At 31.2% G+C, this 16,288-nt stretch overlaps 2 protein-coding genes across 2 annotated transcripts; both read left to right on the top strand.

Moving 5' to 3' along the window:
- Positions 1–5,390: 5,390 nt before the first annotated feature.
- LOC11435524 (F-box protein At4g22280) lies at positions 5,391–8,008 on the top strand. Its single transcript, XM_003610775.2, has 5 exons — positions 5,391–6,167; positions 6,250–6,423; positions 6,516–6,771; positions 7,657–7,801; positions 7,915–8,008. Exons 1-5 carry the CDS (start codon positions 5,391–5,393, stop codon positions 8,006–8,008), a joined length of 1,446 nt encoding a protein of 481 aa, XP_003610823.2.
- A 3,143-nt stretch (positions 8,009–11,151) lies between these two features.
- Positions 11,152–14,729, top strand: LOC11432156 (histone acetyltransferase MCC1). The gene is made up of 6 exons (XM_003610774.4): positions 11,152–11,308; positions 11,660–11,898; positions 11,989–12,133; positions 13,407–13,506; positions 13,588–13,816; positions 14,270–14,729. Exons 2-6 carry the CDS (start codon positions 11,792–11,794, stop codon positions 14,460–14,462), a joined length of 774 nt encoding a protein of 257 aa, XP_003610822.1. The 5' UTR covers positions 11,152–11,308; positions 11,660–11,791; the 3' UTR covers positions 14,463–14,729.
- The last annotated feature ends 1,559 nt before the right edge of the window (positions 14,730–16,288 follow it).

The raw sequence follows: 16,288 nt of genomic DNA, 5'->3' as shown, positions 1-16,288 counted from the left end.
TTACCTTTTAAAGGCCTTAACCAATGCCCTCGGAGCACCGGTTAACATTTCCCAAACTTAATTGATGTGGTTTTATAATTACACTAGTAATAAATTTTAAATATATTTCAAAAGTTTTAAATACCTTGTGTCTCATATTTTTAATTGAGAAATATAGAAAAAAATCTAATAAAAGATTATTACCATATTTTTTATTTTGACAATAGATTATTACCATATTATTAATTATAATGTTTGACTTGGTTTTGTTAGACATGATTTTAATTCCAAATTTTGTATCCAAAATCATTGAAGATTCATTACTCTTAAACACAAGATCATGCAAAATCTCATTATCTTCTTCTCTTCTTGCCTTCACTCTTATCAATGAAGCATCTCATCATCTTGTGTTGTTTCCTCATTTCTCCTCGAACATATTATTCTACTAATAATTAGGACTAGGTTAGTATATATTGTTTCCTTTAACTTAGTTTTTTAAGGTTGCAGTAATAAAATAAAATCACAAACAAGCAATGTTCTAATTTATATTTTTAAAAAACTTACACACAAATCGGATTGATGTACTAACGAATGTTGTCTCTATCGAGACCTTTTATTGTTGTTGCAATTATAATTGCAAACCACAATTTAAAATCATGCTTATGAGGTTTCTATTCCACAAATATTATATTGGTAGCTTAAGCTTATTTATTTTTCATTGATCAAGATGATAAAAATACTAATAAAAACAACAATAAAATAATATGTTGCAGAAATGGATGATCATGACCTATAACTCCATTTTTCTTAAGAAATTGAAGCAAGGAAAGTAGTTGCAGCCACCTTAAAACTAAGTTCAGAGGCAATATTGTATACTAGTATAATTCTAATTAGTAGAATTATATGTTCTTTCGATGAGAAATGAGGCAACAACATTATTACTAGTATAAGAGTGAGGACAAGAACATGAGATGAAGTTGAAGAACCATCTGATTTTTCTCAAAGGGTGGTGCAGATAGAGAAGATAACTCAATTTTATAGAAATAGAAGACATGATCAGTCTTTAGCTAGAGAAAATTTGAGGACTATTGAACAAGCAGCAACCATTCTACATTCTAAATAAATTTTGCTTTTAGTTACTTTTATGAGTTCTTTCAAGATTTTTGATCACTTATATTATCCACATCACTCCTTCTCCTTTTCAGGATCACCATGTAAGGTTGATTTTCATTTTATTCTCCTATTCCACTAACGGCATTTTGAAAAGGTGTGAAAGAAAGTTGATATGAAAATAGGAGATGTAAAAAATAAAAAAAAAAGTTTATAACTTCTAGCTGAGCCAAAATTCACTCCTCCTGATTAATTTGTTTTTTTCCATCTTACCCATTTGTGTGATTTCTTTAAAAGTAGTTGGACAAAAAATATGTTTCGATCGCAAAACATTTAATGATAAATACGGTGTTAACTTGTGCTCTTATGACACATGTTAAGAAATCAAAAAGAAAAAATATTCTCTTAAATATTGTGCATTCAATTCATTAAAAAGTTAAAGATTAAATTTAACATACACATTTCAATTAATCGTTTCTATATTTGATCCGTTAATTTGAGGCTAAAGGGCACAAGTTAGCATTTTTCATAAAAGATTATTGAATAAAATTTTAGTTATGTATACATATACTTTGAATACCAAAATATTCAACAACAAAAAATTGGATCTAAATATTTTATTCTAAAATCATTTAGTTGAAAATCCAATGCATTTAGTTATCGGACCCGTAGGTTTTGCATGCGAAATTCTTCACAAGATGATCATTTGTTAGTCCAATATCATCACCTAAAATATTAAGGTTAGAGAGATTATTAAGTGTCTTTAGGATTTTATTTTTTTTAATAAGCTAAAATGAGATATAGATTAACAACCAAAAGTTTTGCAGTGAATAGAAATAGAAATAATTGATAAATTTTAAGTAAAAAAAGTTACATTTTAAAGTTTCAATGCAGCGAATGCACCATTTTCGGAGATGTTGGCTTGGAATTTTGGAGTGAGACTTGGGTGTGTGTTCTTGTCAATATTTCAAATTCGATTCTTTCTGATGCCAATTTTAATGAGTTAATTTTATTTCCTCAATAAAATATATAGTTTAGGCACTATGCTCTTGGACCAATAGATGATGATCTTTGTGAGGAAGGTTTACATGCAAAACTTACTAGTCCAATAACCGAAAGGATGATCATTTGTGGTCCAATATAATTTTTTAAAATATTAAGTTTAGAGAGATTATTACATTCAATCGTATTATTTGAGTAATGAATTATTTAATGAAATATTGCAAATGTGTGTTTTTATTTTTTGACCATCAATTATTTGAAGAAACAAAACAATATACATGTGATAACCTTTTGTGAGCATCAAGATTACTTGTTGGTCCAATATCATTGCCTAAAACATTAATGTTAAAGAGATTATTAAATTCTTTCCTATATTATATTTGAGTAATGAATTAGTTAAGAAAATCTTGTAGTTGTGTCTTTATTTATTGACTATCAATTATTTGAGGAAACAAATAAATATACATGTGATAATCTTTTGTGAGCATTCAAATTATTAGAGTAATCAATCTTATCTTAATTATCTTCACCGGTCACATTAGTCTTTTCATTTTGACCATAGTAATTTTGATGCTCACAAAATGGTTGCCAAGTGTATATATATTTGTTTCCTAAAAATTTGATGGACAAACTGTGTAAAAACAGGTAAAAGAAAGATTTCTTATCCTTTTAACATCGGCTTTATTCTTTCAAAAACAAAAATATTGGCTTTATATGAATGAATTTAATAATGTCTCCAACCATAATATTTTAAGCGTTGATATTGGACCAAAGAAGTTTTGCATGCAGAACCTACTAGTCCAATAACTGAATGCATTGGATTTTCCACTGAAGGGTTATAGGATTAATCCAACTATTTTTTAAGATATTATGGAAGCTGGTAAAGCAATTTTTGTTGTTAAATATTTTGGTATTCATATAGTATGTATACATAAGTAGGATTTTATTAAATAATCTTTTATTAATCCTCTCTCTTCATATGTAGATAACTTTGAAGATTTGCTAAAATTATCAGAAAATACATGATTGCGGACCCTAGAGAAACATTGTATTTACAATTAAAGGGGTTTGTAGGTGAAACATATTTTTATGACTCCTATTACCTTAACAATATTGGTGGAATCGGAGAAAAAGATGAAAATTAGTCTTTTATGGCGAGCTTGAAAAGGAAAAGAGGAGTGATAGCTCATATGTGTCAAGTAAAAATATACGGTTCTTAATTCATGTGTTATGATTACAAGGGTTGCAGTGATAACTATCAACATAACCTTTTTATCCATCTCTGAAATTTTCATCAGAATAAATAACAGAAAACGCACACAACCAAGTCCAACATAGCCAAAGAAAAATCACAAGCAACAATATCAACTAAAAAAACGCTTCTTTCCAAAACAACAACAACAACAACAAGACGAAAGCAAATAATAATGAGTAAAATGAATAGGGGTGGGTTGCAACTAGATGACAAACCTCTGATATAGCGGAAATCAAAGGGTGTATGCCTAGTGTTTTGAGACAGTTCTGAGAACATGGCGATGATAGAAAGTGAGTGAGTGACGCAAACTGGTGTCTATGTCGTCGACGGCAAAAGGCTGGGCTTGACGTGGATGAAGGTTGTGAGGGACAGAGGTGTTGATTGCTAGGTCGGGAATGAAGATGATAGTGAAGGTGTTATGAAATGCTAAGGAATTTATATTTGACTATTACTTTTCTCATCCTATTCATTTCCTCGCGCACCCTATTTTATTTTTTTTCCAAAAATGCCCTTGAAATTTTCGGATTTCATAATCCGAACTGGTGTTTTCCTTTGTTATAGGGTGAAAATAGGGCGCATTACATGATTTTTTTTCCAAATTATATAATCCGAACACCCCTAAACATCTTTTTTCAAGGGAAAAACAGTTCGGATTATATAATTCAAACTATATCAACACAAATTCTAAACATGTTTGTAACATGGATAACCATTTTATGGATAATATTAAATATAACATGCCGAGAGTAAAAAATGAATAGGAGAGAAAAGGAGCACTCACATAGTCTAGTCACAAGCAAATGTGAAATTCAAACTACTAGTTACACCTCTTCATGTTCTTTAAAACATGGATAATTTGAGCAATTTGAGTGATTAGGGGTGTATTTTGCATTCACGTTTGTTATAGCTTTTTTAAGAAAAAATCACTTTTTTTTAAAAAAAAAAAAAAACACTTTTAAGAGTATTGTATCTCTTTATATTACATATTTTAAAAAAAATCAGAATCTAAAAACAACTTTAAATGAGAAGTTGTTAAGAGCAGCTTCTCAACAAATAGATTTTTTTAGGATTTGAAGCTCTTATAGAGCCCGTTTGTTATAGCTTTTTTAAGAAAAAAAATCATTATTTTTTTAAAATAATCACTTTTAAGAGTTTTGCATCCGTTTGTTACAATTTTTTAAAAAAATCAAAATCTAAAAATAATCTAAAAACAGCTTCAAATGAGAAGCTGTTAAGAGCAGCTTCTCAAAAAATAGATTTTTTTTTTTAGAGGAGAGAGAAAATATGATTTAAAAGATTGAACTAATTTTGTAACAAAAAATCCCTTTTATATAGTTGTATCCAAACAAACTAGATTATTTGTTTTAAAAAAATGATTTTTATTACAGTAAACAAAACGCAAAATAGATTCTGAGTTTTTATAAAGTCTCTAAAATATAATCTCTAAATTATTTTATGTCAAAATCACTTTTATTTTAATCTGTAACAAACGAGCCCATACTTGAGTTCATTGTATTTAGAAAAAAAAAAATAGATTTTGAAAAAGCTACTAGGAAATAGCTTTTCATTTTGAGGCTAAAAATAATTTTTTAAAAAAATGGATTTTTTTAAAAATCTAAAACAAACACTACAAAAAAAAAAGTGATTTAAAAATAGTTTTTTTTTAAAAAAAAAAATCCCAAACAAACGGGCTGAAAATATGGTTCAAAAGATTAAACTAATTTTGTATCAAAACATTTCTTTTATATAGTTATATCTAAACAAACTAAATTATTTATTTTAAAAAGTTATTTTTATTACGGTAAACAAACACAAGATAAATTCTGATTTTTCGAAAAATCCTTAAAAAATAATCTCTAAATTATTTTACGTCAGCGAAGCTTATAAGATTTTCCAATTTTACGATGCTAATTGATTCGACCCACCCTACAAAACCCTTTCCTATATAACAACAGAAACAGAATAAGGGTTTTTATAGCTCCCTATTCTTCAAAATCCTTCTTCGTAGCATCAAACTCAACCTTCAATAGATTGCTTGTTCTCGATGGAAAACTTCCCTAATCTTCTTCACCAACAGCTTCCTGCCACCAAGAGGAAAATAACGGCGTTGTCACAATTGTTGACGGTCAACGACTTACCAGACGAGATACTAACTCACATTATCTCTTTTCTCACATTCAAAGACGCTTTCAGAACTACCATTCTTTCTAAGAGATGGTTCCCATTATTCCACACACTTCCGATTCCCCACATCGACGACAAAGAAGTGAAAAACGGAAAGGATTGGATTCACTTTCGTCAAATGTTGGATGTTGTAATGCTCTCCCCACCTGCGCAACTACAAACCCTCAAATCTTTTCATCTAACATGTGGTTCGAAACTCTGGGGGACTTATTGTTTCGGTTTTAACGACTGGATAAAAGCAGCAAAACATCGTGGTGTTGTGGATCTCTATCTAAACTTGTTACACGTCCCTTTGGCCCCAACCATTTTCCATTGCAAAACACTTGTGGTTCTAAAATTAAAGAATTTACGTGTAAACACCATGTTTCGTAGTTCGGTTCATCTTCCTATGCTCAAAATCCTTTGCATGTGTTCTGTTCGGTTTGAAGATAAGAAGGATCTCATGAAACTTCTGTCTGGGTGTCCTCAATTGGAGAATTTGAAAACTAGATATACTAAAGCATTGACAAACTCCATGTTGAAAAAGGCCAAAACTATAAATTTTAAACCCTTATCCAAGTTGATCAAGGCCAAAATCCATTTATTTGATATTCCGTTCAGAGCAGTTTATAATGTCGAGTTTCTAACAGTATTAGAGGTATCATATTTATAATCAAAATTATATTATATGTGATGTGATGTTTGAATTTCTATTTTTTATGTTATTTTGTGCTGTGCAGATGGGGAAATTTGTTTCTTTTGATTTACTCAATTCATATTACAAAGGCTTTCCCGTGTTTGAAAACTTAATTCAACTTCAGCTAGTTTGGTTTTATGATGCCATTTATGATTGGGGTGAGATAGTGAAAATGCTCGAGAATTGTCCTAAACTTCAAACTCTCTCCATTTCAAAGGTTTGTTTCTCACGTCCAAGTATAGTTTTTGGTTTTTGTTTGTTCTTTTCTTCAACTATTTTAACAAATTTTATTCTATCTTTGGTTAATAGTGGACGAAGTTTGCAAAAACCAAAGCGGATTGGATATACCCATATCATGTTCCTCAATGTGTTTCCTCTCATCTTACAACATGTAATATCATACACTATCAAGCTGTGGAAGCTGATTTCCGATTTGCAACCTATATATTGAAGAATGCAAAACTGTTACAGGTTATGAATATTTCCCATACTAGTTACTCAGCTTCAACGGAGAGCTCCCATTTTTTAGAAGATTTATCTTCCTGTCCTAGGATCTCTCGTGTTTGTAAGTTGTTGGTGATATGAATATTTCCTAGATATATACTTGGTGTTTTCTTAATTTTCTATACCTGCTACTATTGGATTTGATGGTTTGAAAAGTATAGGTTTTGTCTCCTTATACAAATCAATGGTCCAACAATTCTAGGGTACACTTAATAACTACGCGATATATGCTTTGCTTAGCATTTTTCGTAACCACGTTGCTTGAATAGAACAATTTGTTGCTGATATATATATTATGTCCATATTTCTTGCATTCATGACACTGCTTTATTTTGCACAGAGCCATTACCTCTAGTTCCATTGCTTGAGTTAGTTCTACCTCTGAACTTTTGCCCTCTTTAGTTTTGCGGTCTACCTTCCTTTGCACAAATCCCTAATTTGTCAGTTTTGTTGGAGCTTGAAGTGCTTGATTGATTGTGTCACTTGACCCTTTCTTTCATTCGCATTTCATGTGACTCCAAGGATGCTTGCAAATCATTCAAGGTCTTTGAGATAAGATCTTTTTGACTCTTGAATTGCTTCTATGACGTAATTGATTCATCTCGTTAGTGTATACACAATTTTCTTCATGACTTGTTTTTCTGTTATATTATTCTTCGCTTCATTGACCAACGTATCCATTCGTAAAAAATCATGAATACTTTCATCTTTGCAAAATTCAATCAGCTCAAATTCTTGTTTTAAGCCTTGTAACCTTTTTCGTTAAATTGGATCTGCTTCATATGTTTTGAGCATATTTCCCAAACTTGCTTTGTTGTTATAGCATGGAAACTCTTTTCAAAATCTAGTAGCTCCTCATATTGACTTATTAAAAACAAAGCTTTTTAGTTTGGGAGTGGATTAGCAGAATCTTTGTTTGGTTTGTGGTGTGTTGTTCTGCTAATAGATCAACTTGTTCGTTTGTCTGCTGTCAATTTCATCTTCTGCCGAGGGCTTTTTGATGTCGTGTCTGACCGGAAATTTGTGTTTGGCCGTTTTAACTTGCAATTAGCTTTTGTTCTTTTCTGTGTTGTTGATTTTGATTTGGATTTGTAAGTTTGGTGCAATCAGTTTTATGCCTAGACAGAGGTCAATAAAATTGAGTTCATTTTTGATAATTTGGTCTATTTGTTAGCTTTTTCATGTTTCTGCAATGTGCTTTCAGTTGCAGATTCTTTATATATTTTCTTGCTCTAAGTCTTGTAAATCTTGTATATGATTTAGAGCTATCAATTGCTGGAAGTGTTTGGAAAAGATAATTCAATAACTATGAAACATTGACATAGATCCGAACACGACATTGAACATCAACACTAGTAATAATTTAAGAAAATGAAATAATTGAATACAATTTCATGAGTTGGTGTTCGACACCAAACACAATGTCAATGTCAATGTGAAGTATTGATGTTACATAGCTGAATAACTATCTTCTTTTCGTTGAAAAGAAAATACATTTCTTACAAAGTAGACTTATATCCAAAAAAATTATCGGTCTTTTACAATAGCATCTAAAATCTAAAATTGAAATACAAAGCAAAACGGATTGCATTTAAGGTGCTATTGTTGTGCTTTGCAATTGGTTTTTTGCTTTTGATATTTCAAGATGGTCTACATCATATGCAATTCCCATCACCCCAACGTAGCCAGCAGTGGGACCAAATTCAGGTACATAACCTGTCTCACAAGGCAAGTACATGTAATGTAACATTACAGCCAATTTCCAGTAGTAACTGAAATAACTTCACTCTTTGTAATTGTAAAACTCAAGTTAATAGAATATCATCTTTCTTACAACAAAATTAATACATTGTTACTTAGGGTTGACGATAAATCAAACTTACTACAAATTAATTTGAGGCTCGACTTGGTAATTGAGCTTTACAACAAAATTAATTACATTGTTGCTTAGGGTTGGCGATTTGAGGTTTGATTTGATAATTGAGCTTTTTTTATCAACTAGTTGAACTTATTACACTTTTTATAAAGATGTAAGGTACCAATCTACACCTTTTATGTTTGGACAAAAAATCAATCACCCTCTTTTGAATCAATTTTAAAGAATATGACTACAATGAAGAATTAATTATTTACAATTTTACTCTATGTAATCCTATTTTATTACATAAATTTTTAAAATAACAATATATTTTAACAAAAAATCCTTGTAAAAATCCTTGTCTTAATCCCCGTGAACATAGCTCAGTTGACAGAGACATACATTATTATATAGAGGGTCGGGGTTTGAAGCTCGGATTACCCACTTATTCGCCATTGAAAAAAAGTGAATTCTAGTGAATTGTCTTAACTTGTTTTTTTAGTTTAAAGTCGAAGATGAATACTTGCAAAGAAAGAATGGGATGATTAATTATTCAAATAATAAAATATGAAAGGTAGCCCAAAAAAATCAAGGTTAATTAAGTTTTTAATCCCTATTAATATTTACAGTTTTGTTTTTAATCCCTACAAAATAAAATCACACTTTTTAGTCCCTGTGACATTTTTCTTAAGCATTTTAAGGATAAACAATTTTGATGGAAATTTTTGATATGGACTAAAAATGCTGACGGAAAATTTTATAGGGATTAAAAACACTAATGGAAAATTTTGTAGGGACTAAAAACAAAACTGCAGATATTTATAGGGACCAAAAACTTAATTAACCTAAAAATCAAAGTTATGGTTAAAAATGAAAAGAAAAGAATAAATAAGAGTGAATCATCAATTTCGTCCCTGAATTTGCATGAATCGGTCAAATTTGTCCCCCAATTTTACGAAATATCAAAATAGTCCTTGAATTTGTAAAATGTCAATCAATTTAGTCCCTCCGTCCAAATGGAATGTTAACCGTACTTACGTGGCCGTTAACCTCTCACATGTCAGATGCCACATAAGCAGGGACTAATAATTTGGCTGTTAGGGACCAAAATTTCAAGGACGAAATTGATTCATTTGCAGAAAATGTTCTTTCCTCCCCCAACGACTATTTTTTTCTTCCCTAACGGCTCTTTCTTCCCTAAATATATAAAATTGGAACCCTAATTTTACAATCTTTAATCTACACTCCAAAATCTCCAAAATTTCTTCCAATAATTGGTGGTAACGTTCTTCCCCAATTCAAAAAACTTCAAACCCTAATTTTTTTTATTGAATCCGAAAACCAGAATCCCCAAATTTTTTTGATGGAATTGGTGCTGGTCATGGAAGAAAGACAAAATTGATGGAGAAGGTTCAGTCAATGGTTAAGGCTAGGGAAAGTGATAATGATGAGGTTTGGAGGGCAAGGTTGATGGACAAAGTTGATTGTATAGGAAGTGAGCTTAGGCTGATTAAGTTTTTCATAGTCATAATTTGCTTGTTTGAGTTTTTTAACATGCTGCTGTATTGTTCTAGGTGTGTGTAAAGTTGTAACTAAAAGAGGTTAAAGATGAATGAAATGTAGCTTTTCTTTAATAATTTTACCATCATATTAGTCCTTGAATTATTTATCTAACTATTAAATTGATCCCTGCATTATATTAAAAAAAAACCATCAAATAAGTCCTTGATAGTTAGACAAATAATTCAAAGATCAAATTTATTTCTGTTTATATAATTCAAAGACTTATTTGATGGTCTTTTAATATAATGCAAGGGTGGATCTGATAGTTAGACAAATAATTCAGAGACTAATATGATGGTAAAATTATTACATAAAGGCTTTATTTCATTCATCTTCAACCTCTTTTCGTTACAACTTTACACGTACCTAGAATAATACAGTAGCATGTTAAAAAACTCAAACAAGCAAATTATGACTATCAAAAACTTAATCAGCATAAGCTCACTTTCTATACAATCAACTTTGTCCATCAACCTTGTCCTTCAAACCTCATCATTGCCACTTTCCGTAGCCTTAACCATGGATTGAACCTTCTCCGTCAATCTTGTCTTTCTTCCATGACTAGCACCAATTCCATCAAAATTGTTTGGGGATTCTGGTTTTCAGATTCAATCAAAAAAATTAGGGTTTGGAGTTTTTTAAATTGGGGAAAAACGTTACCACTAACTATTGGAAGAAATTTTGGAGATTTTGGAGTGTAGTTTAAAGATTATAAAATTAGGGTGTCAATTTTATATATTTAGGGAAGAAAGACTTGTTCGGAAAGAAAGAAAGAGTCGTTGGGGAGGAAAGAATATTTTATTCAAATCAATCAATTTCATTAGTCCTTGTTTATGTGGCATCTGACATGTGAGAGGTTGACAGCCATATCAGCACCGTTAACACTCCATTTGGACGGAGGGACTAAATTGATTGATATTTTACAAATTCAAAGACTATTTTGATATTTTGTTAAATTAAGGGACGAATTTAACCGATTTGTACAAATTCAAGGACGAAGTTGTTGATTCAATCTCATTAAATAATGTATGAAAGAACATAGAGAAGGGGTTAGTTAAGTTGAGTTCATACATTCTTTCAACAAAAAAAAAAAAAAAAAGGTCGAGTTCATACATAGATTCATTCCTTTCATTTCGTTACTTGCTGTGATCCGAACGAAACAATCATCATAATTTCGGTATGATATCCATCTTTTACACCATCACGTGTTTGTTAAATTTACTCAATTACACAATCACAATCACAATCTGCACCATCAAATTCATTTATCGCGTGCCTCTAATCAATTCAAATCAAATCAAATCAATTTGCTATAGTTGCTTCTTTATCAATTTTCATCCATTCCTAGGTTTAAAGCTCTTTCTACTTGTTTTTCAAAGAATTAAATCTTTTATTTTTTTTGCAGAAAAATGTAATTTTTATCCAAGATTTGAGTCATTTTTGTATATACTTGTTTGTTTTGTTATTCATTCTGTGTTTATTCTATTTATTTACACTTGAAATTCTGAAAATTTTGTTTATTTTGCAGTTATTGCAATTATCAAGTATTAAATGGCCTTTTTCATTGTTACTACTCTGTGAATGGAAGTGGTTGTTGATACTTGGATTTTACAAGTATATCAGATATTTTCTGTGAATTAAGTGAAGAAAAAAACGCTCAATGGTAAACCCGAAAGGGTCTAGTCAATCAAAAATATGCTATCGGCCTATTCGACCGTCTGATTTCGACGTTTTAGAGCGTATTCATGGTAGATTATTTCCCATCAGGTGAGATCATGATCATGGTTTTGTTTCAATGGCTTCAAGTATTATGAGTATTTAAAGTTGTGTTTAGTTAAAGATGTTTATGAATCTCAGGTATGAATCTGCCTTTTTCGAAGATGTGGTAAACAGACGGGATATTGTGTCATGGGGAGCAGTTGATCTTAGTCGACCGAATGGCCAAAGTGACGAACTTATTGGATTTGTAACAGCGCGGATTGTTCTTGCAAAAGAAAGTGAGGTTGATCCCCTTTATATATAACTGTATGCGTTTTGTCTTATCACTTGAAGTGTTGTATGAAAAACTTACCTGAAAACAGAACGTGTTCTGTTCCTATCACTCTGTGGAAAGTATGGCTATTTGATGCTGTCATGATTTACTTGTTTGCTATAAAGGGATTTGTATTTAGCTGATTCTTGTTGAAAATGTGTTAAATCAATCTTCTTAACCCAAACAAAGTATGTGATACGTCTATGTTCAAGGCAAGAGAAACTTGATGGAGAAGTATGTAGTCCTTGATACCAAAGTTTGAGTCTATCAATCTTTTTGACTTAAGATAGACATGTTATACTTAATGTAATATTTCATTTCTAGTTTACACTGTCTGCTTAGGTGGCTTGATCTTTTTATTAGTCTGATGGGAACCAAGAACTAAATGGACCTGATAATGTTCCATTAGCTTACAACAACCCAACTAAACCTCCCATTTGGAGTGTTTATTTTAATATTCTTGGAAGAGAAAGCATACAGATAGAAAATGACTATTATGATTTACTTATGCATAGTTATGTATTTATGAATTGTTTTAACTTTTAAGACATATTTGTGGGTAGTTATGCATTAGGAATATAGATTGTAGTGGTGTCTGAATGTAGTGGTACTGGTACATTTTGATTATAACTTCGTCTTCTATGATGACAATTACGGGCAGTTACATATTAGCCTATTAAAAATATATGTTGTAGAACCAATCGGGGTTAGGTCTAGTGGAAGGGGCTAGCCTCCCACAACATAGCAAACCAAGGTTCGAATTCCGGCTGGGAGTGGTGCCCTCATTTTGTGTCAGATAGTGCCTCAAATAGGATTACGAACGTGTGAAACAGAAAAAAAAAAAAATGGCAGTGCTGTGTAAAAAACTGGTTTTGTTTATGTTGTAAATTTGGACTGAGAATATCATAATACTCTCTTCAGGAGCCATATAACTCCAGGTCTTGCATAACAAGTTGTATAGGGTGTGAATTGTGTTATTCAATAACAATGAACAATTTTCCAATTTGTGTGAATTGTAAGTTTGGACTGAGAATAATCTATGTTGGAGTAACATGAATTTATCAATTGGTGTTATATCCTAGTCTTTGGGTGCTAAGTGCTAATCTTTAGGTAATTACTTACTCAAATTTATTTGCGATAAATCCTATTAAACTGTCTCATCCGATAGAGCAGGTCCTCCTTAATTCTTACCTTAACTTTTTGCTGATAATTGTAAATTGTTGTATGAATATTATTCTTGTAGATAGTGGATTTGCTTGGATATGACTCGGCCAAATCTGATCAGACTTTAGTGTATGTTCTAACACTGGGCGTAGTGGAAGCATATAGGAGCCTTGGAATAGGTAGCAGTTGGTTTTGTATTTTACTTTTGTCGAAGCCCTCCATTAATATGATTGGTAATCTAATTTGTGCTTCATCACCAGCTTCTTCTTTGATACGGGAGGTCGTAAAATATGCTTCAAGCATTCCAACGTGCCGAGCGGTTTACTTGCACGTGATTTCTTTCAATATCTCAGCAATCAATTTATACAAGAAAATGTCTTTCAAGTGTGTTAGAAAGCTGCAGGGATTTTATTTTATCAATGGCCAACACTATGACTCATTTTTATTCGTGCACTACGTAAATGGGGGACGGTCTCCTTGCTCGCCATTGTAAGTGCAATATCTTTCAACTTATATGCTGTGCTGTTATATTCTGACTGATCTTACTTGTTTGTGTTATAAATGAATATACTGTGATAGATAGTATAAATGTTATATTGTAGTATTACTCCTTAACTGGGATATAGGTTTGGCAAGCTTCTTTTTTTCCAAAGTAATGAAGTTGAACCAAAAAGGTTTTGTATTCTTTATTTGATATATGCATATTTGACTTAATGTGTGAAAAATATTGTTTCAATGTTGTGATATTCATGCAATTGTCAAAATAATTATTTGACATTGGATACACCACCGACGCCTTCTAACTAGGTTTCACAGTTTCCGAATTTACTGGACTTCAATATTGAAGTATACTTGTGGCATATGCATAGCCTTTTTGTGGTTCCTTTTATCTATAAAAAAAACGTAAATTCTTTACATTTTATTTTCCATTTCATATTTCAGACAGCTTCTCTCCGCATTTGTAAGCTACATGAAGAGCGGCTTTAAGGCAGTGGCTGCCAAGCTGTGCAAGAACGAAGTTAGGAAGATCTCAAGGTGGGAAAAGTGCAGAGAAAGCCATTCTCTTGTCTCACTCTCAACAATACCCAACAAAAGAAACATGGCAGTCGAGTCTACTGGTTGTGAGTTTGTGTAATTTTTTTCATGTTAGTTTTCTTTTTCCTGTACTATTCAATCACACTTATAATTCTCACTAGAAAGGTGCCAAAATTATACTTACTGTATGTAACTATTCTGTCAGAATAAACTTTGCAATCCAGAGATGACACCAAAAATGTAGGCCACACACATATAATGTAAAAGTATTTAAACAAATTATTTTAGACCCTGAGTTGGCTCCCATTCTTATAGAAGATAATGCTGACAATTAAGCGTGTGCAATAAGAATTTGTGATTCTGTTGATTATTGTTGTAATTGGCAGAAGTACTAGGAGTAGAACATTCAGCTTTCATACAATGTTTTGTTGGAACAGGGAAGAGAACACTATTTCATCTTTCAAATTATGATGACCTTCCCTCCAACAAATTTCTTTGCACTATCAATCAACTACAATCATGAGGAATGTTTGATTAGTATGTTAGTCACATATGTGATTGGCTCTCATTGATTGAAAGTGTAAAAAGTTTTACACATAGACATTGTATCATATTAAACATACTTAAAAATAATTTGTATCATATTAAACAATATTTTTTCGGGTTTAATTGGTATGCACTAAAGCTTTTTCTTTTTTTTTTTTAGTAGAAATCAATTACAATTATTATTAAACCATTAAAATTATTTGACTTTAATAACAATTATCTTATAAGTTACATATACAATTGGTTATGATTGCTTGTGAATGTAATTATTTTATAAAAAATATCGAAGTTAAACTCTAAGCGAGTTTAATTCATACATAGTCGGTGTAAAAGAGTTTTACACATGCATCAAATTATGTGTTGCTACATCGTTTAATGAGTTAAAAACATGTAATTTGTCGAAGTTCATAGGTAAAACTTTTGCGATATTAAACCCCAAGCACTTTTCTGTTTCATAATGGGTCTTCACACTAATTTCGTTTCAGAAGAAAATAAATATAAATAAAAAGTGAAAGAAGAAAGAGAGATTCTTTTGCTATAGCAAAACGTTTTTTTCTACAAAGGTTGCAACTTACAACGGATGCGCGCTCACATTTAACAATAACACCCATGTCTTTTTGTTGACACTCAAACTCAACATTTACAGTGTGTTTAAAATGCTAAAAAACACGACATTACGAGACTGGACATGAGTAACACGGTTCTAGAGACTAGACAAATTAAGGGACAAAAAAACATGACAAAAACTGAAATTCTTGTCTTTAATTAAATTACAAGACAATTTTTTGTATAAATTACAAGTTGTCTAAAATATCAAAATAATTTTTTGTCCATCAAATATCGTATATAACAAAAAGTTGTCTAATATCATAAAAGTTTGTCATGTAATGTTCTCTCTTTTGTGTGTAGTTTTGTCATATACTTACATTTTACCATCAAACGTACACTAAACAATAATACCCAAAATACATCGTGTATGCATATTTGAATTGAGTTTATGCAAACGTACTTGAACTAAATTTATGTAAACATACTTGAACTAAGTTTACATAAACGTACTTGAATTGAATTTACGTAAACATACTTGACCCAAGTTTGAGTAAAATCTAATGTACAATAATACATGAACTAAGTATATTTTTTTTGAATAAGCAAATTTTATTAAGCAAGGTTAGCACAAGATGCACACAACCCGCAAGGAGAAAAAAGAGTACAACAAAGGTTGGAAAACGCGGACTCCTCAACACCAAACTCGATAAAAAACCTCCTAGAATTCTACTACATCAGAAGAAAAAACAACAAGGCCATAACAGGACAAAAATCCCCATCCATGAAAAGAAAACAATCCCAAACTTGCCCAAGAAAACAGCAGCAAGAGTA

Source organism: Medicago truncatula, chromosome 5 (genome assembly GCF_003473485.1).
Source record: "Medicago truncatula cultivar Jemalong A17 chromosome 5, MtrunA17r5.0-ANR, whole genome shotgun sequence".
In the NCBI taxonomy this organism is placed as follows: Eukaryota; Viridiplantae; Streptophyta; class Magnoliopsida; order Fabales; family Fabaceae; genus Medicago; species Medicago truncatula.
Note: the sequence above shows the minus strand (reverse complement) of the source record. Positions and strands in the feature narration are given on the sequence as shown.